Genomic DNA, 22,803 nt, shown 5'->3' on the forward strand with positions numbered 1-22,803 from the left:
AGGTGTGGCATATCAAGAAGCTGATTAAACAGCACGATCATTACACAGGTGTACCTTGTGCTGGGGACAATAAAAGGCCATTCAAAATGTGCAGTTGTGTCACACACAATGCCACAGATGTCTCAAGTTGAGGCAGCGTTATATTGGCATGCTGACTGCAGGAACATCGTTTTAGAGAATTTGGCAGTACGCCCAACCAGCCTCACAACCGCAGACCATGTGTAACCACGCCAGCCCAGGACCTCCACATCCGGCTTCTTCACCTGCGGGATCGTCTGAGACCAGCCACCCGGACAGCTGGTGAAACTGTGGGTTTGCACAACCAAAGAATTTCTGCACATACGGTCAGAAAACGTCTCAGGGAAACTCCATCTGCCTGCTCGTCGTCCTCACCAGGGTCTTGGCCTGACTGCAGTTCGGCATCGTAACAGACTTCAGTAGGCAAATGCTCACCAGTCATGTGAAATCCATAGATTAGGGCGTAATGAATTTTAATTGACCGATTTCCTTAAATGAACTGTAACTGAATTCCACTAAATTATGGAAAATAACCTGTAGACGATAAGCATGACCAGTCAAATGTATTTCCCATTGACTGGTACAGTATTTACATCAATCAATAGGCTAAAAAGCAATATGTAGCAATGATTCTCACGTTGTTTTTATTTTTACATTCTACTCCTGGACAACTGACCAGAGCCAATTTCATTTATCAGCTTTCTACTATTTTTTATTTTTATAAATCGGACAAAAGCCTGCCATTACCAGCTATCGGAAACCCTGGTGTGTGTGTGTGTGTGTGTGTGAACATGACAAGTTCCCAATGAAGGCGGATCTCAGAGTCAAGACATCCCAGAATACTTTCTGAATAGGATTCTACAGCAGATTCAATCTCTTAGCCTCCCGTAATAAACATGACTGTAGGTTTTACAACATTCAGTGGTCAGAAACAGTTTAGTAAGACAGGAAGTGCAAGTGAAGAGAGAACTCTACACTGCCCATAATTCCAACCGAGCATACCCAAATCCCTGGTTAGGCTGTTAGTACCTGTTGGTGTAAAGCACGGGGCACAACTAGAAAAGGAGGGCAAGACAGTTCAGAGGTTAAACCCACATAGGACACCAGCTGGAGAGCAGCGGATACAACCTTCCTCCATAGACACACACACACACAGATAGGCAGGCATGGCGCTGGGATCAACAAGAGGACTCAGAACACAATACAGGTCTCATCTGAGATCTGACAGAATTATTTTTCCTTCCAGCAGTAACGTTGACAGGTTGGAGTGTGGAACGTACACCCACTGAGCGCTAAAACAGTATGAGATGGAATCAACAGGAGAGCTTATTTGTAGGAAAGAGTGAGAGTTGACATGTAGCAGGATCTATATTCCTACCAATGGATTAAGATACTTCACTAGGGACAAACATCTGACAGTTGAAATAATAAGTAACGTCAGAGTTGAAGCTGTGGGGTGACGGAGGGAGTACCTGTCGGGGCTGTGGCGCTGGGTTCATTTGTGGAGGTGGGGTGGCAAAGACAACAGATGGGGGCTGTCCAGGAGGGAAAGTGGGCTGTGAAAGGGAGAGGAAATGAGGGGAGAGACTGATCAACAATATGGTTACTGATTGGACAAACCATGAGAGAAGATTGAAGCTCCAATCAAAACAGACAGTAGATTCCTCTTACTAGTTGGAGTCCGGGGGAGGACGCTGGGTGGGGGACAGAGGGGGATCCTGTTATAGGCTGTGGTGCTTTATTCATTTCATGTGGTTCTGCATGGGCGCACTCGGACCTGTACAGAAATCTGAGAGGAGGAAGAACAGGGTGGAGGAGGTGAAGAGAGAATCAGCGATGGACTAGAGAATGTGTTTAGGCTTTGTTGATCAGCACTCACACTTTGAACTGTGTTTAGTCCCAGGAACGGGAGCAAGGCTCTGTGGTGTGCCAACGTGGTGGTCGTCTGTCCTCTGATCAACCTGTCAGAAAGAGAGAGAAAGAAAAAGGTAAGATTGGACTCATAACTGAGATGACAGAGACAATGGTTTGGTACACAGGGGACACAATCCTATTCCCCAGGAGACAGGCATATTGTCTAGGGCTGGGAATTGCCAGGACCTCACAATATTTAGGTGCCGATACGATATTGCGATTATACAGCAACAGTCAAAAGTTTGGACTCACATAGTCAAAATAAAGAAAAACCCTTGAATGAGTATCTTCTACATTGTAGAATAATAGTGAAGACATCAAAACTATGAAATAACATATAGAATCATGTAGTAACCAAAAAAGTGTTAAACCAATCAAAATATGTTTTAGATTCATCAAAATAGCCACCCTTTGCCTTGACAGCTTTGCACACTCTTGGCATTCTCTCAACCAGCTTCACCTGGAATGCTTTTCCAACCGTCTTGAAGGAGTTCCCACATATGCTTAGCACTTGTTGGCTGCTTTTCCTTCACTCTGCCGTCTGACTCATCCAAACCATCTCAATTGGGTTGAGGTCGGGGGATTGTGGAGGCCAGGTCATCTGATGCAGCACTCCATCACTATCCTTTTTGGTCAAATAGCCCTTATACAGCCTGGAGGTGTGTTGGGTCATTGTCCTGTTGAAAAACAAATGATAGTCCCACTAAGCGCAAACCAGATGGGATGGCGTATTGCTGCAGGATGCTGTGGTAGCCATGCTGGTTAAGTGTGCCTTGAATTCTAAATACATCAGACTGTCACCAGCAAAGCACCCCCACACCTCCATGCTTCACGGTGGGAACCACACACACGGAGATCATCCGTTCACCTACTCTGCGTCACAAAGACACAGTCCATTGCTCGTGTTTCTTGGCCCAAGCAAGTCTCTTCGTCTTATTAGTGTCCTTTAGTAGTGGTTTCTTTGCAGCAATTCAACCATGAAGGCCTGATTCACGCAGTCTCCCCTGAACAGTTGATGTTGAGATGTGTCTGTTACTTGAACTCTGTGAAGCATTTATTTGGGCTGCAATCTGAAGTGCAGTGAACTATAATGAACTTATCCTCTGCAGCAGAGGTAACTCTGGGTCTTCCTTTCCTATGGCGGTCCTCATGAGAGCCAGTTTCATCATAGCGCTTGATGGTTTTAGCGACTGCACTTGAAACTTTCAAAGTTCTTGAAATGTTCCGTATGGACTGTCGTTTCTCTTTGCTTATTTGAGCTGTTCTTGCCATATTATGGACTTGGTATTTTACCAAATAGGGCTATCTTCTGTATACCACCCCTACCTTGTCACAACACAACTGATTGGCTCAAACGCATTAAGGAAAGAAATTCCACAAATAAACTTTTAACAAGGTACACCTGTTAATTGAAATGAATTCCAGGTGACTACCTCATGAAGCTGGTTGAGAGAATGCCAAGTGTGCAAAGCTGTCATCAAGGCAAAGGGTGGCTACTTTGAAGAATCTCAAATATAAAATATATTTTGATTTGTTTAACACTTTTTTGGTTACTACATGATTCCATGTGTTATTTCATAGTTTTGATGTCTTCACTATTATCTATATGTAGGCTATTGCGATTCGATACTGCGATTTTATTGCGAGCTGATGTTCCAAACATACCTATTGCTCACAATATGTCTGCTGCAGACGAGAGCAAGAGAAAATTAGTTTTGATCAGTAATGGAAAAAAAAAAAAGTGTTGAAAAGATGTTGGCTTACTATTTAAAAAGATGGAGAACAAGCTATAGGATGAAAAATACTGGAGTTTTGGCACAGGTACAGCCGACTAGGGTTAGACTGGTTTTTTTCTTGATAAAAAAATGGTGCTTAGGTGGTGGGTGGGGTGAAGCTGTGGCCAATGGAGCAGTCGCTGATTGAAAATTAAAGGCCCCCATTTGGCCGCAGTGACAAAACGTAGTTTTTTTTTTTTTTAAGCAAATGTCCTGCAATTCTACACATTTTGCCATGGCTTATGCCATCTGAGTGACTAACATAACTAAATCAATGGAGGCCCCGCGCCATGACAAAAATACTCCTGAATGCATCATTTTTTGACTTTTAGATTCTCCCTGACGGTCAAGCTTTTATTTTGGCGATAGCTTCTTTTTTTTTTTTTTTACTGTTTGGACATAGGCGGCCCTCCAATACTTTTCTATGCAGAAAACACCCTGATTGATAGTTAAAGCTATCTAGCTTCTTTTTTTTCTTTTTTTTTACACAAATCGATATGTAGAGTCAAAGTATCAATATAATATTGTCCAAAATAATATTGCGATATGTAACTAAATGTTTTCCCGTCCATCCCTACTATTGTCCTGATAGAATATGTTGGGTTTCACCTATTGGCCGTTCACTCTTAAAGTAACAGTAAACAGACTGTCCTGCCACACAAAGAGCAGTGGGGAAAAGCCCAGAGTCATGCTGAGTCAGTGTTTTTCTAAGAAGTGAAATACCACTTCTGTCAGGTGAAAGAAGCCAAAACACAAACACTGACTCTAAGGCAGAGGAGAAAAGCACACTAGACATAAACATTTACATTTTAGTCATTTAGCAGACGCTCTTATCCAGAGTGAGTGCATACATTTTTCATACTGGCCCCCCGTGGGAAACGAACCCACAACCCTGGTGTTGCAAGCGCCATGCTTTACCAACTGAGCTACAGGGGGAAAATGGACAGGTGGAATAGAAAACTTAAGAGAAACGTTGAAATAGACATTTTCCACTGATGCTACCACACCCTCAGAGCTCAGAACGGTGGGGGAGTTGGAAGGAAAATGGCAACGTCTCTAAAAAGGAGGTGCTGGTTGATTAAGGTCAGAAACTGAGAGTGAGATTGAGTTGACACTCTGGGGCTATAAAGGGCTCTCCACAGTCTATGCAAACGGAGCTGACGGAGGTCAGTTGACCTGAAGTTCCAGAAATTCAGCTGCACAAATGTACGTAGAACTACATAGAGTGATGCAAACAGACCTACCTCGGCTATGTTTGTGTAGAGCCCTTTAGAGGGTCTCCCTGTGCGCACCCTGACATACTCAAACTGACAGCAAGACAGCTAATGAAAGACTGTTTTCCAAAGGGGACCCTGGGACACACCCTATAGCAGAGACCTAAAACTGTTCCCTCAGAAAGGGATGATGGGGGAGCACTTGGCATTCATGAAGGCTACAGTTGAGTTCCCTGATGAGTGAACAGCGATGACCATATAGCGCATTCACCTCCTATTCCGGAGGTGCATACTACACCAACTCAGTATGTATCCTACTCCCGCAGTGAGGAACTGACTAGGCAGGGTAGCCCAAGGGACCAGGGGTTGGAGGGAGGGGGGATATGTGAAACCCAGCCAAGGGTGTGGGTTCGTTCATGTTCAACCACCAGCACAACAGAAACCGATGCATAACCCCAATTTGACCTAGTGAGGGTGGGAGCACAGAGGCCTAAGGCCCAAACTGTGGCCTTAACAAGGCTGAAAAAGTGTTTGTGTGCGTGTGTAAGTATGCACTAGCGGATAATTCTAGGTGTGCATCTGTGTGAATGGTAGCATCATGGGAAGTTTACAAAATGTTTTGTTATGCAGTCTCAACCCCCAAGAGCGCTGCAGGCAATTACTAAACAGTGGCATTGACGTGTTTAACGATTTAATTGCCAGCCTCTGATTCTCAGACATTGTTCACATATAATTTAGCCTACATGATAGTCGGCCTTAAATGCACTGGACTGCCTGTATGGACATGCACAAACACACTAGCTGGCACGACCTTTAAAGCAGGGTAACTCATAGCAACAGAAGTTTCAGAGTTGAACAGTAACAGCCAGGTCAATGGGCCGATGGCAGTGCCATACAAAGAAATGCATGTCTGTGGTGTAATGGAAGGAAACAAGACTCCTGTCAAGACTACATGAGTATCATTTTTCTATGTAACCCATAGCTTAAAAAAAAAAAAAATATATATATATATATCTCTCCAGAGTGGCGCAGCGGTCTAAGGCACTACATCGCAGTGCTAGCTGTGCCACTAGAAATCCTGGTTCGAATCCAGGCTCTGTCGTAGCCGGCCGCGACCGGGAGACCCATGGGGCGGAGCACAATCGGCCCAGCGTCGTCCAGGGTAGGGGAGGGAATGGCCGGCAGGGATGTAGCTCAGTTGGTAGAACGATTCCCACGGGGGGCCAGTGTAAAAAAAAAAAAAATTATGCACTCACTAACTGTAAGTCACTCTGGATAAGAGCGTCTGCTAAATGACTAAAATGTAAATGAAATAACAAGCCTTACGGGGGACATTGGGGGCCAATTGGCTCTATATTATTGTGGTGTGTCTTGTCCTAAAATTCTTGCTACAATGACCTCATTCCAATCACTACTCATCAGCCAGATCCCATCCCAGAGAGCATTTCAAATTGAAATGTGATAAAGAACAACTTTACATATGTTGGGCAGAAGTTAATGATAAACAGTGTCCTCTGTACATTAGATTTGGATGATCAACAACATTCAGAACATTGCAGTTGAGTGATCTCATTCTCTACACCAGGGCTTCCTAAACCTTTTCATCCAGGACCAGACAGGTGTGCACTCCCGTTGTAGTCAATGACAATGGTGGTACACTTGGCAGGCTACAGCAGTTATTGGTTAGTGATTATCATCGTCATCACAATTCCACTACTATTATTGTTATTATTTACAATGATTGTAATTCAATATGAGAACCAAAGATATTCAGAGAAAGGACTAATAATGGATTAAATATGGGATCATGGCTCGCCTGCCTCCTCAAGGTTCACGAGCTGGCTCTGAAGCGGCATCCATTTTGAGCCGAGGTTCACGTGTCGGTGAACGCAGTATATCGGTAATCACTTCTCTAATGCAGATGTTACTACAACAGAAAGGCAACTTGTCAGACATCCCTGCCAACAATGAATAACTGAGCAGTCAAACCAGACATTTGTATTATTTCCTACACTACATTAGCCTCTTAGCATTACAAGCCACACACCGGTCAGTTTTCATTCACGCACAACATACATAGCTTCACATTCACGAGACAACAAAAAAGCAGACCTGACGACTGTCACAATGCACACAGTAATATTGCTACCTACAGGCATGCAGGCTGCGGATAGTGGATAACTTTCAAACCCTCAGTTCTGCCAAGTTCCGATAACGTGAGACGATAAGGCGTGTAGGATGGCTACACTGTGCGGCGCCATGTTGCTCAAACAGCTTTTTCGGTCGTCACTAGTTACGACAGCCATAAAGTCATTACCCCGCCTATTTCTACAATTTACCCTAACCACACTGTTAACCTTATGACTACACTTAAATTATGACTAAAAGCAACAACGAAATCCATACATGTTTACGATATAGACAATTCTGACTTTGTGGCTGTGTTAACTAGCTAGTGGCAACCAGCTTTTCCCCAAAACCACTTTAGAGTTACCACGTGGTTGGTTCTCCCGCTTTAGCGCGCGCAGTAAGTGTGGCACAGTGCACAAGCAGCAGCCGGCTTCTCCTCTACTCTCTTATCGGGTTTAGATTTTCTAATTTGCCTGTTTTCAGCTTTGTTTGTTTGCCAACGCTTATATCAAACCCTAAACTGCATATGATTATGCAGGCTACCAAGCAAGTAGCTGATGAACGCTCAACTCAGCTAGCAAGCGGTCTCCCAAATACCGAAAAGATTAAGAATGAAAATATAGAAACTACCGTCTCTGTGGCAACTACTAGCCGGAAACTGATCAGCATCAGTGCCATTTCAACCGCAGGGTAGCATCCTCGTCATGCTGTGTCATCCTCTGAACATGACGCATGGGATCCAAGGATAAACTTACTTGCTAAGGTGAATCCTCCCACACTGTTCATGCATAAGAAATATGTATTCTCAGTTAACTGGGGCGGCAGGTAGTTTAGTGGTTAAGAGCATTGTGCCAGTAACCGAAAGGTTCTAATCCCCGAGCTGACTAGGTGAAAAATCTGTCTATGTGCCCTTGAGCAAGGCACTTAACCCTAATTGCTCATGTAAGTCACTCTGGACAAGAGCGTCTGCTAAATGACAAAAATAAAAAAAATAAAAACAGATCCCACTATAACACATCCCTCTGTCAAATTACAAACGCCACAGTTAAATATGTGGGCCATATGCCGCAACTGGGAACTCGGAAATCTCCGACTTCAGTGCGTTCAAGACAACTGGGAACTTGGTAAAACCCGTTTTGAACGGTCATCTAAATCGGAATTCCAAGTAAGAAACTTTCCAGAGCTCAGACTTTCAGACCTGAAGAGCATTGGCGTCATGATTTGACCTCGTTTTTCCCCGAGTTCCCAGTTGTCTAGAAAACACCACATAAATAGTGTTCGCTAGCTACAACACAGCCGTACAGACTGGGAAGGCGACAAAATGATGCATCCTTAACCAGCACCAGCCAACTACCGGTACTTCAAATATAACATTACCAGGAACGATTGGGTTCAATGTCCATTCCTCAATAATAAAATAACAGATATGGCATAACATTTGTTACTGAAAATAAGCAATCATTCACCCACAAACCAATAAAATTATAGGACAGTTTTTCATAACGTTAACTAGCTAAACTAACAAATTCAACGGACGTTAGCTAGCTACTTCAAATCAATACCAAAATGTCAAGACAGCTAACTAGCCGGCTAACGGCCGCTAGCTGCATATAGAAGATTGCTTACCAGAAATGTGCTAAAAGTTGAAGGGTAATAGCTAGCTAATAAAGGGATGAAAATGTTCTGGTTCCTTCTGTCTAAATCGTCTGCCTTCGTCAATTTTCTTTCGTAAGATAACGTTTACCACCTAGGAAGGGGGTGTCCTATCCCTTTTTGGGGTGGGGGTTGGTCGGGCTAGCTTAGGAAAAATCAGTCTGGGAAAGAAGCGACAGCTCGAGATACTGGGCTTAAAGTCAATTTAAAAGCGCGGATGAATGTGGATTGTCACATGGTTGCTCACACAGTTCTGAATTAGCAAAGAATATAGTTGGAAACCTTAACTTTTCCCTTTCACTCCTTCAGTCCGCAGTCGGACGGAATGGACGGTCCCGGAAGCCAGTAGGTAGGCGGTAGCCAAATTCCGGTTTAATCAGTCATGTGACAGGGACGCCGGTGTGATTTTACCTACACGTTTTAGTTGAAACGATTAACTGCTGAACCACAAACTAATGTGCAGGACATTATTCGTTTAATATGAAACTTATTCATACACACACAATAAAACAAATTCATCACTAGTCGGCTAGATGGTTGTTTTTTCTTGCATGGGCGTGGCCAAAGTCTTGACTGTGATGTCAGTGTGCAGTCTGAAAGGTTTATCAAGATATGTAAAATGTATCGGTGTTCAATATGCATTTTCTTTCATTACATGTGTATTTCAAATGTTCAATAAAATACATAGATGTATCCATTGTCTTCAACGTTAAGCAAGTATGCAGACCTTTGCTGCAGTGAGGGTTCATGACCAGTGTCACCTCAGTTCCTCCTCTCCACTGCTCAGTTTCATCATTAGCCATCCAGATCTGCAGGCTGTTATGAAGCTTCATAAAAAATGACTAATCTTTCAGAAACGTGTCCCTCATGACAAAGAACAGACCCGGTGATAGACAATTTCACCAAGTGGATCTGAAACTTTTATTATTTTAACCTTTTACAGTACTGTAACAAAACCTACAAAACAAAATAAAAAAACTGGATGATGAAGGACACATTTTCCATGCTCTAATTACAAAAGGAGGTTGTCATGGGTGGGAAAGATAAACTAGTTGTAGTATTGATGCAGACTGAGCTTATGTTGTTCATCAGTCCAATTCTGATCTTTTTTCACTAATTGGTCTTTTGACCAATCAGATCAGCTCTGAAAAAGATCTGATGTGATTGGTCAAAAGACCAATTAGTGGAAAAAAAGATCAGAATTGGGCTGCCTGTGTAAAAGCAGACTTGGAGGCTGAACTAGAAACCGGGAGAGGCTGAACAAAGTTTGCTCCTGATGGCTGACCCTAGATCAGTTAAATATTTGTGGAGCCTAAAAAGAGATGGTTTAATACATTTATGTGGAACTGATCCTAGATCAGAACAAAGAGGAAACCAATCTAAACAGTGTGAATGAGGTCCCAGTTTCCACTCCCTGCTCCAGTCAGTTTGACCACCCAGAACACAACCATATATTTTCACAGATGGAGAGAAGCTGTTGACAAGAAAAAGAGGGCTTCCTGGCTCTTTTCAGACATGGAATAAAGTAGTGAGGTCTAAAAGAGCCAGGGAGGGCTATCCATGCTACCAATGAGAGACTGGTAAGGAGAGTAGGGTGAGGACCAGGGGAGGACAATAGAGGGAAATCTAGGCATCGTAGTTGGGGTTCTTGCGGAGGATGACGAAGCCCTCCAGGATGGGGGTGACGGGGAGATACTCCTCTGTGGCCAACTCTGCCCTCTCTCCGTGGGCCAGGAGCACCGGCGTGGTGTGGGTCTGGAAACCTGTGATGGCTTTGGGCTTACCGGCCTGGCCAACCACGTCCACCGCCTACGGACCAATTACATACATGAACCATGAGGTCGAGTCCACTCTGCCATCATCTTATAGCATTTCATCCTAATCTTGAGTGAAAAACGTTTGCACATCTAGACGTTACTTCGCAATGGAGATGTTCAACCATAGTTCAAATGAAAATCTCCAGCACATTTCACTTGCAAAGCATCACGTCATATCGTGCTGACGTTTTGGCCTTCGTCACACCATCTAGGCTACATCCTCAACTAGCATTGTATTTTGAATATGAAGCTAATCCTCCAGGCTCTTATTAAGAGCATAGTGGGAGCAGCAGTCCTTACCTGTCCCACCCTGACGGACACGGGCAGCGGCCTCAGCTCCTCGTCGAAGGTGACCAGCATACGGGGCTGCATGGCAGCCACCAGGCCATAGAGAACGTAGTGAGACTTCCCCAGGATTACTGCAGCACACACAGGAAACAGCATGGGGCGATGTCAACACAAACAGCCAAATACTCAGACCCAGGTCAAGGCATTTAGAAGACTTACTACCCTAAAAGAAAGACAGTGGAACTAGCTGGGTAAGGGCCAATGCCATTCAGGAGTTGAACAATTGCTAATTGTTTATGTGGAATTTTCCATCCGTACATTGAAATTCAGTTCACTTCCTCAAATTACTCAAAAGAAATGGACTTCACCCCCAACCCTAAACACAAGGATGTGGAAAAAGGGAGGGGAGGGAGAGGCAAATAAAATGAGTGGTGAAGAGTGGAGTAATGAGGAAAAGGAGAGGGACTCACTGTTCTTGACGTCAAGGAAGGAGACGAGGACAGTGAGTAGTCCTGCCACGGCCACCTGACTCATCAGCTGCCTGTCACTGTGGTACGGACACAGCGTCAATGTCCCTTTACCCAGGTGAGTCAGACCCTGTGGACATGGCACAGAGCAAGGGTTAGGAGACAGAGACACATACTCTCCCTCTCTCTCTCAAACACACAGCTTAGAGTGCCAAAGTGGCACCTCTTTTTGCTACCCACCTGTGCCAATCGGACCATAAAGAGGTTGTTGGGGTCTTTGGCATGGTACTGAGCCAGCTGCCTCAGCATGGCAGCCAGGCGGGCATTGTTTGTTCCTGCGGACAGAGGGTTGGAGCCATGAGTCAGTGAGTTGATACTTTTTCATGGACAAGGAATAATTACAGGGGAACATTGTGATAACTTAGTGAATCAAATCGAAATAACTTTGAACATCTCAATATAATAATGAAGCCACTGACTGATTGGGTTCCAGACAGTAGGCACACAATAGAGCCCATTGGCCAGTAATGCCAGGGCCCACTCACCGCTGCCCACCATGCCCATGGCAAAGATGGAGTTGTGGGAGACCTCTGGGTCAGCATCGTGGGAGAACTTGCTGAGTGTGTCCAGGATGTTGAGGCGAGGATTCGACACAGAGATCAGGGCCAAGGCTAGAGGCACCGCACGCCTCAGAGTAGGCTCTCCATACCGCAACTAGGAGAGTGAGTGAGGTGGAGAGGAGGAAGGCAAGACAATGGAGAGATAAAGAGAAAAACAGTTCGACGTGGGATGGTCGGATCGAGTGAAAGAGACAGGGGCTAAATCAACCCCTAACATGTCCTGAAAATGTGTTGAAGCCAAATGGTGTGAACAGGTCAGAGGTTATACTGACCAGGTGTCCAAACGTCCGTAATGCCATCTCTGAGCCAATCTCTTCTCCCATGGCAATGAGTGCAATACCCAGGACAGCCACACCCTGGGAGGGGGAAGCAGACAGCAGATTAGTTCAATATCAAATCTTCATTCAAACCACTCAGATTGTATTTTACATTTTTAGTCATTTAGCAGACGCTCTTAACCAGAGCGAATTACAGGAGCAATTAGGGTTAAGTGCCTTGCTCAAGGGTACCGACATATTTTTCACCTAGTCGGCTCGGAGATTCAGACCAGCGACCTTTCGGTTACTGGCCCAACGCTCTTAAAACGCTAGGCTACCTGACACCCCTTGATTAACAGAAGCCTGGCATACCTGGTGGGAGCCCATGTCGGCTGCACTCTCCTTCTTGTCTTTGTCCTTCTTGTCCTTCTTGTCTTTTTCCTCCTCCTTCTCCTTGGCTTCATAGTGCTCACTGCAGATGTGGAGCAGCTGCTGCACCTTCAGTACGTTACCAGAACCTGGCATTGAGAGAAACAGAGATAAATATAGGAAAGCCACCTCTTGTAAATCTCAAATGAGATCACCTGTATAAATAAATATGCAAATAAAAAAGAAGACAATTGGAGACAAAATGCTAAAGCTGGAGCTATGATGAGTGACCTGCGTAGGCACAGACGTCCACCAGTGTGTTGGCAAAGCTGCGGAAGGGCTCAGGCACCACCTGCAGCGCTGCCAGGGTCGTCTCAATGGCCTCCCCTTTACCCAGGTGGTTGAGGCCCAGGCCCAGCGGCAACCAGCGGGCATATGTGTCTTTCAGCTCCAGCTCACTCTTCTCCATGATGGTCTGGACGATGGTGGAGGTGACGTCACCGTTACACGAGCCCACCGCGATCATACCGCACGCCAGCGCCGTCACACCTGCCACCTGAGTGTGTGTGACAAGACACGTAACATGGGACAGTGAGCTGGGTTTAATGAGTGTGGATGTGTACTTGACTTAAACACAGACAAACTGTGGAACTACACACACAGTACCTCCATGCTGGACTTGGAGTCTACCATGACGGGCAGCAGCAGAGAGAGGACGTCCTCACGGTTCGAGCCAGCATACGCTAGGCCCAGGCTGGGGATAGAGAGGAAAGGTCAGGCACAAACCCCACCTAAACAAGTACTTTTCACAGGCAGAGATTACACTGTGCTAAGAATGGACTAAACAGACCTCAATAAAAATCTTTAATGTGTAAGAGGTGTCAGGCAGTTGGGGCTAGGGGTTGATTTGGGACAGAACATCCATTTCCTTCTCTCCTTACCCGAAGATGGCTCCTATCCGCATGACGTTGCTGTTGTGGAGGACGTAGTCTGACAGCAGGGCCAGGGCCGGGTCACACTCGTTCCTCACCCCAGAGTTCACTATGCCACAAGCCAGGAGGGCCCCCGACTACAGGGAGAGAGAGAGAGAGGAGGGAAGAGAGAGTGTGGGAGACATATCTACATTAATAGGATGTTTAGGGCTTTTCTGGATGCTGTGAAGGTTGTGGTGAGGAGGTTTTAATGCAGTGTGTGTGCTGACCTTAATGTAGTCCTCTGAGGAGTAGAGGTATTTGTCTATCTGTGTCAAACCACCGTCCACATCCCACAGCAGGATCATTCCCAGAGAGGCTGCAGCACTCAGCATACCTGGAGAGAAACACAGAATTAGCATCAACATTTACACAACAGCAATATGTTATTTTTGTTACTGTGCTTGCCATTAAGGATTAGCAATGAAGGTGATCACTGTCGAACCACTAAACATGAACCAATTTTCAGTCAAATCCCCCAAATGTGAACCATGAGCCCCATTTGAAGACAGGGATGTGATGCTGTGTGTGTGGGGGGGTTCTCTCACCATGGTCTTTGTTCTTGTACAGCCATTTGTTGCCATCGTCTGTGAGCAGCTTGTCCTGTCCGAACCCTGCGTTGACGAAGCCGTTGACAAACGAGGAGGCCAGGTTCATACGAGCAGAGTCCACCTGGGAACCACTTCCTCCAAACCCTGACAGTCAGACAATGGCATGATGAGAGGGAGGATGAGGAAAGAGGAGTGTGATATAACAACCAGGACAATCAGTGTGCTGTTGTAGTGAAGGAGAACTCACGGTTGTTCTCCAGGTGGGTTTTGTAGATGTCATCTGGGACTTTGGGTTCCATGATGTCCAACTGTAAAGAAAGGGAACCGTGTGTTACTGGCTGCCTGGTGCTGAGTCATAGCCACTAACAGGCTTAATGTCTTTCACTAATTGGTTTATTCACTATACCAGCCATTCATTATCCTCCAGCCTCATCTCTTCTCTCACTCTATGCACCATTATTCTCCCACCCTGACCCCTGACCGCTACCCCACTCTTCTCTTAGTAGCTTCTTCAAGCCTCCTCCATTTCCCCCTCTCCACAATATCAAATGGAGCGCGGTCCTGACTCATCTCTAAACGTCATATTCATCTCTCCTTGGCCCTACTCTAAACACCTTCTCTTCTCTAACATACACTCAGCCCCCACTGTCAGACAGTCACACTCCATCCGCTGACTTCAACAGTGACCCACTCCTCAGTCCTGCTCTGAACAGTCTCACTCTTCCAACCCCCTCCCCTCTCTCTAGTAGTCTACCCATCTTCCCTCTTTCTCTCCTCTAAACCCTCTCTCCTCACCTCTCGGGCCAAGGCCAGGAAGTTGCTGTTGAGCTGGACGTTGGACATGATTTCCGTCAGGTCCTCGTAGTCCTCCACGTCCTCGTTGAGCTCCAGGAACATGCCGTGTCGTCCCAGCATGAAGGCCATCTCCTTCTGGATCACGCTACAGGAAAACACCCACTAAACGGTAAGCTCTTCATGCACGTCATTAACTATGGAAAACACTGCTGATTGCATTCCCAATGACTGTCAGTTGAAAATGTGAATAATGATTAGAAAGAAAATACTGTTTACCAATATAGGTTGTACAGGGACCAAAATAAAGGAAACACCAACATAGTGTCTTAATAGGGCGTTGGGCCACCACTAGCAGCCAGAACAGCTTCAATGCGCCTTGGCAGAGATTCGACAAGTGTCTGGAACTCTACTGGAGGGTCTGTTTTGTTGATGGTGGTGGAAAACGCAGTCTCAGGCGCCGCTCCAGAATCTCCCATAAGTGTTCAATTGATTGAGATCTGGGGACTGAGACACACACCCCTTTAAACCCCCTATGCTCCTTTGAGATACCTCTTTCAAAGTCACTGAGATCTCTTCTAGCCATGTTCGTCAAAATAATGGGAAACCCTAAGCATGATGAGATGTTTTAATTGCTTAATTAACATAGGAACCACACCTGTGCGGAAGCACCTGCTTTCAATATATACTGAACAAAAATATAAACACAACATGTAAAGTGTTGGTCCCATGTTTCATGAGCTGAAATAAAATATTTTCCATTTGCACAAAAAGATTCTCAAAAATGTTGTGCACAAATTTGTTTACTTCCCTGTTAATGAGCATTTCTCCGTTGTCAAGACAATCCATCCACCTGACCAGTGTGGCATATCAAGAAGCTGATTAAACAGCATGATCATTACACAGGTGCACCTTGTGCTGGAGACAATAAAAGGCCACTATAATGTGCAGTTTTGTCACACAAAACAATGCCACAGATGTCTCAAGTTGAGGGAGCATGCTCACTGCAGGAATGTCCACCAGAGTTGTTGCCAGATCATTTTGTGTTCATTTCTCTACCATAAGCCACCTCCAACATTGTTTTAGAGAATATGGCAGTACATCCAACCGGCCTCACAACCGCAGAACACGTGTAACCATGCCAGCCCAGGACCTCCACATCCGGCTTCTTCACCTGCGGGATTGTCTGAGACCAGCCACGCGGACAGCTGATGAAACTGAGGAGTATTTTTGTCTGTAATAAAGCCCTTTTGTGGGGAAAAACTCATTATTTGGCTGGGCCTGGCTCCCCAGTGGGTGGGCCTATGCCCTCCCAGGCCCACCCATGGCTGCTCCCCTGCCCAGTCATGTGAAATCCATAGATTAGGGCCTAATTAATTTATTTCAATTCACTGATTTCCTTATACGAACTGTAACTCAGTAAAATCATTGAAATTGTTGCATTTATATTTTTGTTCAGTATACTTTGTTTCCCTCATTTACTCAAGTGTTTCCTTTATTTTGGCAGTTACCTGTAGGTAGCGCTTGTTGCAAAAGTGTTGCTGTGAGATAAGTGTGAGAGAGAGTGCAGTGAGTGTGTTGTGTCAGTCCTTACATGTCTTTGCAGGAGGTGAAGATGTTCTCCACCAATTCCACATCGTTGAGCATCAGGGCCAGCCTCAGGGCCTCTGGGTAACGGTTAAACTTCCTGAAGATGTTCAGGGAACACTTCAACAGGGCAGAGTTCTCTGGCTCAGGGACATAGCTCACACAGCTGGCATGGAGAGAGAGGAGAGAGAGAAGAGAGGGGTTTACTGATGAGAGGAACTTCCTTTTGTCTCTTCAGGCTGATGTTGGCACACTACAGGTATGTTGAGGCAGAGGCAAACTGTGGTACAGGTGTTTGAACATGTCTGTGTGAAGGTACATATGTTTGCCCCTCACGTGGTAAGGTGTGTGTTGTCCACTCACCTGGTGAGGTAGAGGCAGACCTTGGCGTATGCATTATCATCTATGTAGAGCTCCAGCATCTCCAGCCTCTCGATCTCCATCAGCAGGTCACAGGCCTCGTGCTCAGCGTTGTGGGCCATGTTGTAGGGCACAATCTCTTTCACCAGCTTCAGCAGAGTCTCCTGCTGCGTCTTATCACTCTCCTCAACCTCCTGCCACTCCTTGGCCACCTCGCCCGCCAGGTGCCTATACACACACAGAGTTTGGGTCAGAAGACTAGGGCCGGAACAATACCAGTATCGCGGAAAGGAAATATTGAACTTCTTTAGGAAAACTGCCCAAATGTTGGAAACAAACATCCAGAGTCACATTTATTTATTTTCCAAGCTATAGCACACAATAATTTACATACAGCAGGTTTTTAAAGGACCAAAGAGTTGGTCTTCTTCATGTTTTAATTTTTGCCATGGAAAAAAATCTCTCAATACTGGTATTGTCACAGGCCTAGGTCAGACCACACAAACTGCCTACTCCTGCAAGGTATGGAGGCGAATTCTAAGTCAAATTTGTACTTAGTCTTCCATTGGTATCAATGCATGACTAAGTGGAATTTTACTTAAGTAGAAGGTAGGATTCACCCTTGAGTGTTGTTAGCCGTTTGGAATGGCCTCACGTATCCTACCTGACATATTCATGTCCCCAGGACGCCAGCTCCTCCTGGGAGCCCAGCAGACGGTACTTCAGACACTCCCGCTCCCCACTCATTGTCATGGCCAAGACAGACACCACATCTGCACAGAAACTCTGCAAAAACAAAACAGACAGTAGTTAGACGTTTCCATAATGACACAGTTATGATGGGTCCTTCTGAACATGAATCCCTAGTTCCATCCAGAATTGCGATGTCCAATTTACTAGGTATCTATCCTTGTTTTCTTGTCTGTATCTCCAGTAACATTGTAAAAGAAATCCATCCAGACTTTTGCACTGTGGTTATAAAGTAAAAGCAGACAGGGAAAGGAAGTGATAAAGTAGTGGAGCCATCCCTCCCTCTTGTTTTCCCCACTGTCACGGTTAGCCATTTAGCAAGGACATAGCCATCGGTGTTCCCACCTTGTTCTCGCCAGGCGCCATGCCCTCGTAGATCTCTTTGAGCTTGCCATAATGTGGCCGCAGGAACTTCAGGGGCTTGGGCACAGAGGTCATAGAGGTGGTGGAGGAGCGGATCTGCCTGCGCAGCTCCTCTAGAGCAGGCCGGTACAGAGACGTGTCCGTCTCCTGTGGGTGGGTGAGAGAGAGAAAAGGGGCAGGGGGATATACATTGCATAAGTAAAAATAATGTTGTTTTATATGCATAGCTACCAAAGACTTAATGCAGCGCATGTAAATTACTGACTCTCTATACTAACGCCTTATGTACAGTAAAATAAATAAGAATGTAAAAAGCTATAGCCCCAGAGTGTCTAAAGCAAACCAGACTTTAGCAGAGGTTTAGCAGTTCTTGTGGTACTCACACCAAGTCTCTCCACCATCATCTCCAGTTCTTCTTGCAGCTGTTTGTCCTCATCAGACTGGAGAGAGAAGAGAGGAACTGACATTACAGTATGACAGATTCAATATGGGCAATTGAATAACCGAACCCTGCACAGTAAAAAATAACAGGTCTTCCAACAGGGAACTAATGCAATAAAAGGATCTGCAATTTGCTAACTGCTAGATATTGGAGCATTTTGTCGTACACCGGTCCTATACCATTGTCGACTGATGGTAGGGTTGCCCTGATAACTATGTCTGTAACCTTGCCTCCATTGTTATGGTGCTTAAAATTGGCTAATGTCAATGTACTCGCTAATAAGCCATACAAACCTCTATGTAAATAGCTAGCTAACTAAACAAATAACATGTAATAACTATAGCCACCTCGCAATCAAAGATAATTTCAAATCTAACTAGCTACGCTGTCTCAACAAGAGAATCTGATAACGACAGGCAGGTTGCTGCAGTTGCAAAGTCACTAGCTAGCTAACGTTACAGTACTGTAGCTGACCGTTAGCTACAGTGGCTTGCGAAAGTATTCACCCCCCTTGGCATTTTTCCTATTTTGTTGCCTTACAACCTGGAATTGATTTTTTGGGGGTTTGTATCATTTGATTTACACAACATGCCTACCACTTTGAAGATGCAAAATATTTTTTATTGTGAAACAAACAAGAAATAAGACAAAAAACAGAAAACTTGAGCGTGCATAACTATTCACCCCCCCCAAAGTAAATACTTTGTAGAGCCACCTTTTGCAGCAATTACAGCTGCAAGTCTCTTAGGGTATGTCTCTATAAGCTTGGCACATCTAGCCACTGGGATTTTTGGCCATTCTTCAAGGCAAAACTGCTCCAGTTCCTTCAAGTTGGATGGGTTCCGCTGGTGTACAGCAATCTTTAAGTCATACCACAGATTCTCAATTGGATTGAGGTCTGGGCTTTGACTAGGCCATTCCAAGACATTTAAATGTTTCCCCTTAAACCACTCGAGAATTGCTTTAGCAGTATGCTTAGGGTCATTGTCCTGCTGGAAGGTGAACCTCCGTCCCAGTCTCAAATCTCTGGAACACTGAAACAGGTTTCCCTCAAGAATTTCCCTGTATTTAGCGCCATCCATCATTCCTTCAATTCTGACCAGTTTCCCAGTCCCTGCCGATGAAAAACATCCCCACAGCATGATGCTGCCACCACCATGCTTCACTGTGGGGATGGTGTTCTCGGGGTGATGAGAGGTGTTGGGTTTGCGCCAGACATAGTGTTTTCCTTGATGGCCAAAAAGTTCAATTTTAGTCTCATATGACCAGAGTACCTTCTTCCATATGTTTGGGGAGTCTCCCACATGCCTTTTGGCTAACACCAAACTTTTTTCTGGCCACTCTTCTGTGGAGCTTTGCAGCTCCTTCAGGGTTATCTTATCTAAGCATCAGTTGTCAGATCAACTTACCGATCACTGCACCTGTAGACAGCCATTCTGAAATTAGCCCAGCCAACTACCTCATCCCCATATTGTTATTTATTTTGCTAATTTGCACCCCAGTATCTCTATTTGCACATCATCTTTTGCACATCTATCCTTTCAGTGTTAATACGAAATTGTAACTATTTTGCACTATGGCCTATTTATTGCCTTACCTCCATAACTTAATACATTCACACACACTGTATATATATTTTCTGTTGTATTTTTGACTTTGTTTTGTTTACCCCATATGTAACTCTGTGTTGTTGTTTTTAATCACACTGCTTTGCTTTATCTTGGCCAGGTTGCAGTTGTAAATGAGAACTTGTTCTCAACTGGCTTACCTGGTTAAATAAAGGTGAAATAAAATAAAAAAATCTTTGGTCTCTTTGTTGCCTCTGATTAATGCTCTCCTTGCCTGGTCCGTGAGTTTTGGTGGGCAGCCCTCTCTTGGCAGGTTTGTTGTGGTGCCATATTCTTTCAATTTTTTAATAATGGATTTAATGGTGCTCCGTGGGATGTTCAAAGTTTCTGATATTTTTTTATAACCCAACCCTGATCTGTACTTCTCCACAACTTTGTCCCTGACCTGTTTGGAGAGCTCCTTGGTCTTCATGGTGGTGCTTGCTTGGTGGTGTTGCAGACTCTGGGGCCTTTCAGAACAGGTGTATATATACTGAGATCATGTGACAGATCATGTGACACTTAAAGTCCACCTGTGTGCTATCTAACTAATTATGTGACTTGTGAAGGTAATTGGTTGCACCAGATCTTATTTAGGGGCTTCATAGCAAAGGGGGTGAATACATATGCATGCACCACTTTTCCCGTTTTTTATTTTTTTGAAACAAGTTAATTTTTCTCATTTCACCTCACCAATTTGGACTATTTTGTGTATGTCCATTACATGAAATCCAAATAAAAATCCATTTAAATTACAGGTTGTAATGCAACAAAATAGGAAAAACGCCAAGGGGGGTGAATACTTTTGCAAGGCACTGCAACAACATCAGCGAACTGAGATAGCTATTTGGATTATGGTTGTTTACAATGCAACACTAACGTTCTTTAGCTAGTTAACGTTACATTATTGTCACTTGGCTAGCTAGCTACTTAGCTAACTTTTAGTTTAAATATCGGTAGATACTTTCTGGCGTGTGGTCCTCTGTAGCTCAGCTGGTAGAGCACGGCGCTTGTAACGCCAAGGTAGTGGGTTCGATCCCCGGGACCAGCCATACACAAATAAAAATGTATGTACGCATGACTGTATGTCGCTTTGGATAAAAGCGTCTGCTAAATGGCATATTATATTATATTAGCAATTGTTAGTTAACGTTAGCTAGCACAGCCAGCTACTACTACTACTACTACTACACCCTAGGCTAGCAAGCTAACGTTAACATTAAGGTATGCTAACGTTGGCTAGGTTTATACGTGTTTTATAGCTCGCTTTCAGTCGGACACAATAATCGTAATTGTTGGCACTTCATACTCAGCGAGCCATTTCATACTTTTCATTAAAGTGGACTCAAACAGTTCGTTATTATTTTTAATGACAACGCTTTCGGCCTGTTCAAACAGGCAGTGAGTGACTCAGGCAAAAACGCTGCTCTGCTTCCCTTGTTCAAGATGTTGAGAAAAGTGCCCCAACTCACCAGTTCTTGCTCTTCTTTTTTATCCTTGTCCTTCCCTGTGGGCTTAGTCTCCTTATCCTTTTCCTCTGTCTTTTCGGACTGCTTTTTCTCTTTATTTTTTGTCTCCTCCATGGTTGCTGTTTTACGAAATTCGCCTACAGATACACTGAACAACCAGAGACCGGGGTACACGGCTTCCTCTCTTCAAGAACCGTGACAGTTTGCTGTCATCGATCGTGTTCTACTGCCACCTGCTATGAATGAATAATATTGCACCAATCCCTATTCCAACCCCACCACGATAGATGGCAACACCTATTCTATCCAATGTTGACACCTACACAAAGAAGAAAAAGCTTTCACATGATCACATAAAAACAAATATCACGTGTCTTTCTATTTCCATAAGAGTACTTTAAACTTTTCTATGGTCTTTCCTCTTAGTTTTCCCAGCCCGTCAACATGGCTTTTCAAGTGCTCATAGTTTTTACTTTTGCATGTCTGTGTGTCCTTTGTGACGTTTTTTAAAAAAGTTAACAGAAAGTAAAGAGATACATCTTCTAATGATGCGCATTAGGGAAAAGGCAAACCTGTCTTTCAGCAGCAATGGATTACCCAAAAACCAGTCGTGGAAAAAGTACACAATTGTCATACTTGAGTAAAAGTAAAGATACCTTAAAAGAAAATGACTCAAGTAAAAGTCACCCAGTAAAATACTACTTGAGTAAAAGTCTAAAAGTACTTGGGTTTAAATATACTTAAGTATCACAAGTAAATGTAATTGCTAAAATATACTTCAGTATCAAAAGTAAAAGTACCAGTATAAATCATTTAAAATTCCTTATATGAAGCAAAGCACATTTTTTATTATTTTTTATTTACACAAAGCCACTCCAACACTCAGTCATCATTTACAAACAAAGCATGTGTTTAGTGAGTCTGCCAGATGAGAGACAGTCGGGATGACCAGGGATGTTCTCTTGATAAGTGTGTGAATTAGACCATTTTCCTGTCCTGCTAAGCATTAAAAATGTAACGAATCCTTTTGGGTTAAAAATTACATAATTTTCTTTAGGAATGTAGTGAAGTAAAAGTAGTCAAAAATATAAATAGTAAAGTACAGATACCCCCCAAAACTACTTAAGTAGTACTTTAAAGTATTTTTACTTAACTACTTTACACCACTGCCAAAAACTGGCCCACTTCAAAGGTGCAGACAGTCGAGTGTAGAATCAAGTAAGTTCTGACATTTCCTTCTATTCTTATTCGCACTGCAGTAAATGGAGAGATCACTTACCTGTGAGATTTTCAGTCTACTGTCTAGGTGTGATCAAGTGTGTTAGTTCTTGCATAACACAACATACTGTTGCCAGAAATTCCTTGTAACTGAGACGTACCACATAGCTG

General features: G+C 44.2%; 2 protein-coding genes across 2 annotated transcripts in view; both read right to left on the reverse strand.

Annotated features, from left to right (window-relative positions):
• LOC311106127 (eukaryotic translation initiation factor 4 gamma 1-like) overlaps positions 1-9,036 on the reverse strand; it is a 48,350-nt gene extending 39,314 nt beyond the window's left edge. Inside the window, exons 1-4 of the mRNA XM_084148444.1 lie at positions 8,678-9,036; positions 1,898-1,979; positions 1,690-1,807; positions 1,491-1,574 (exon numbers count right to left, since the gene is read on the reverse strand). Of these exons, the coding sequence (XP_084004570.1) occupies positions 1,491-1,574; positions 1,690-1,764 (159 nt within the window). The 5' untranslated portion in view covers positions 1,765-1,807; positions 1,898-1,979; positions 8,678-9,036. The remainder of the gene's footprint in view (positions 1-1,490; positions 1,575-1,689; positions 1,808-1,897; positions 1,980-8,677) is intronic.
• A 126-nt stretch (positions 9,037-9,162) lies between these two features.
• Positions 9,163-21,654, reverse strand: LOC311106128 (26S proteasome non-ATPase regulatory subunit 2-like). The gene is made up of 20 exons (XM_084148447.1): positions 21,418-21,654; positions 18,280-18,336; positions 17,879-18,043; positions 17,448-17,569; positions 16,787-17,011; positions 16,431-16,589; positions 14,840-14,984; positions 14,292-14,352; positions 14,042-14,188; positions 13,724-13,830; positions 13,464-13,591; positions 13,189-13,276; positions 12,814-13,078; positions 12,526-12,671; positions 12,169-12,252; positions 11,822-11,990; positions 11,517-11,611; positions 11,280-11,406; positions 10,822-10,940; positions 9,163-10,513 (listed from the first exon to the last, which is right to left on the reverse strand). Exons 1-20 carry the CDS (start codon positions 21,526-21,528, stop codon positions 10,331-10,333), a joined length of 2,703 nt encoding a protein of 900 aa, XP_084004573.1. The 5' UTR covers positions 21,529-21,654; the 3' UTR covers positions 9,163-10,330.
• Between the last annotated feature and the right edge of the window lie 1,149 nt (positions 21,655-22,803).

The sequence above is a fragment of the Coregonus lavaretus genome (assembly GCF_964263955.1).
Source record: "Coregonus lavaretus genome assembly, chromosome: 30".
NCBI classification, from domain to species: Eukaryota; Metazoa; Chordata; class Actinopteri; order Salmoniformes; family Salmonidae; genus Coregonus; species Coregonus lavaretus.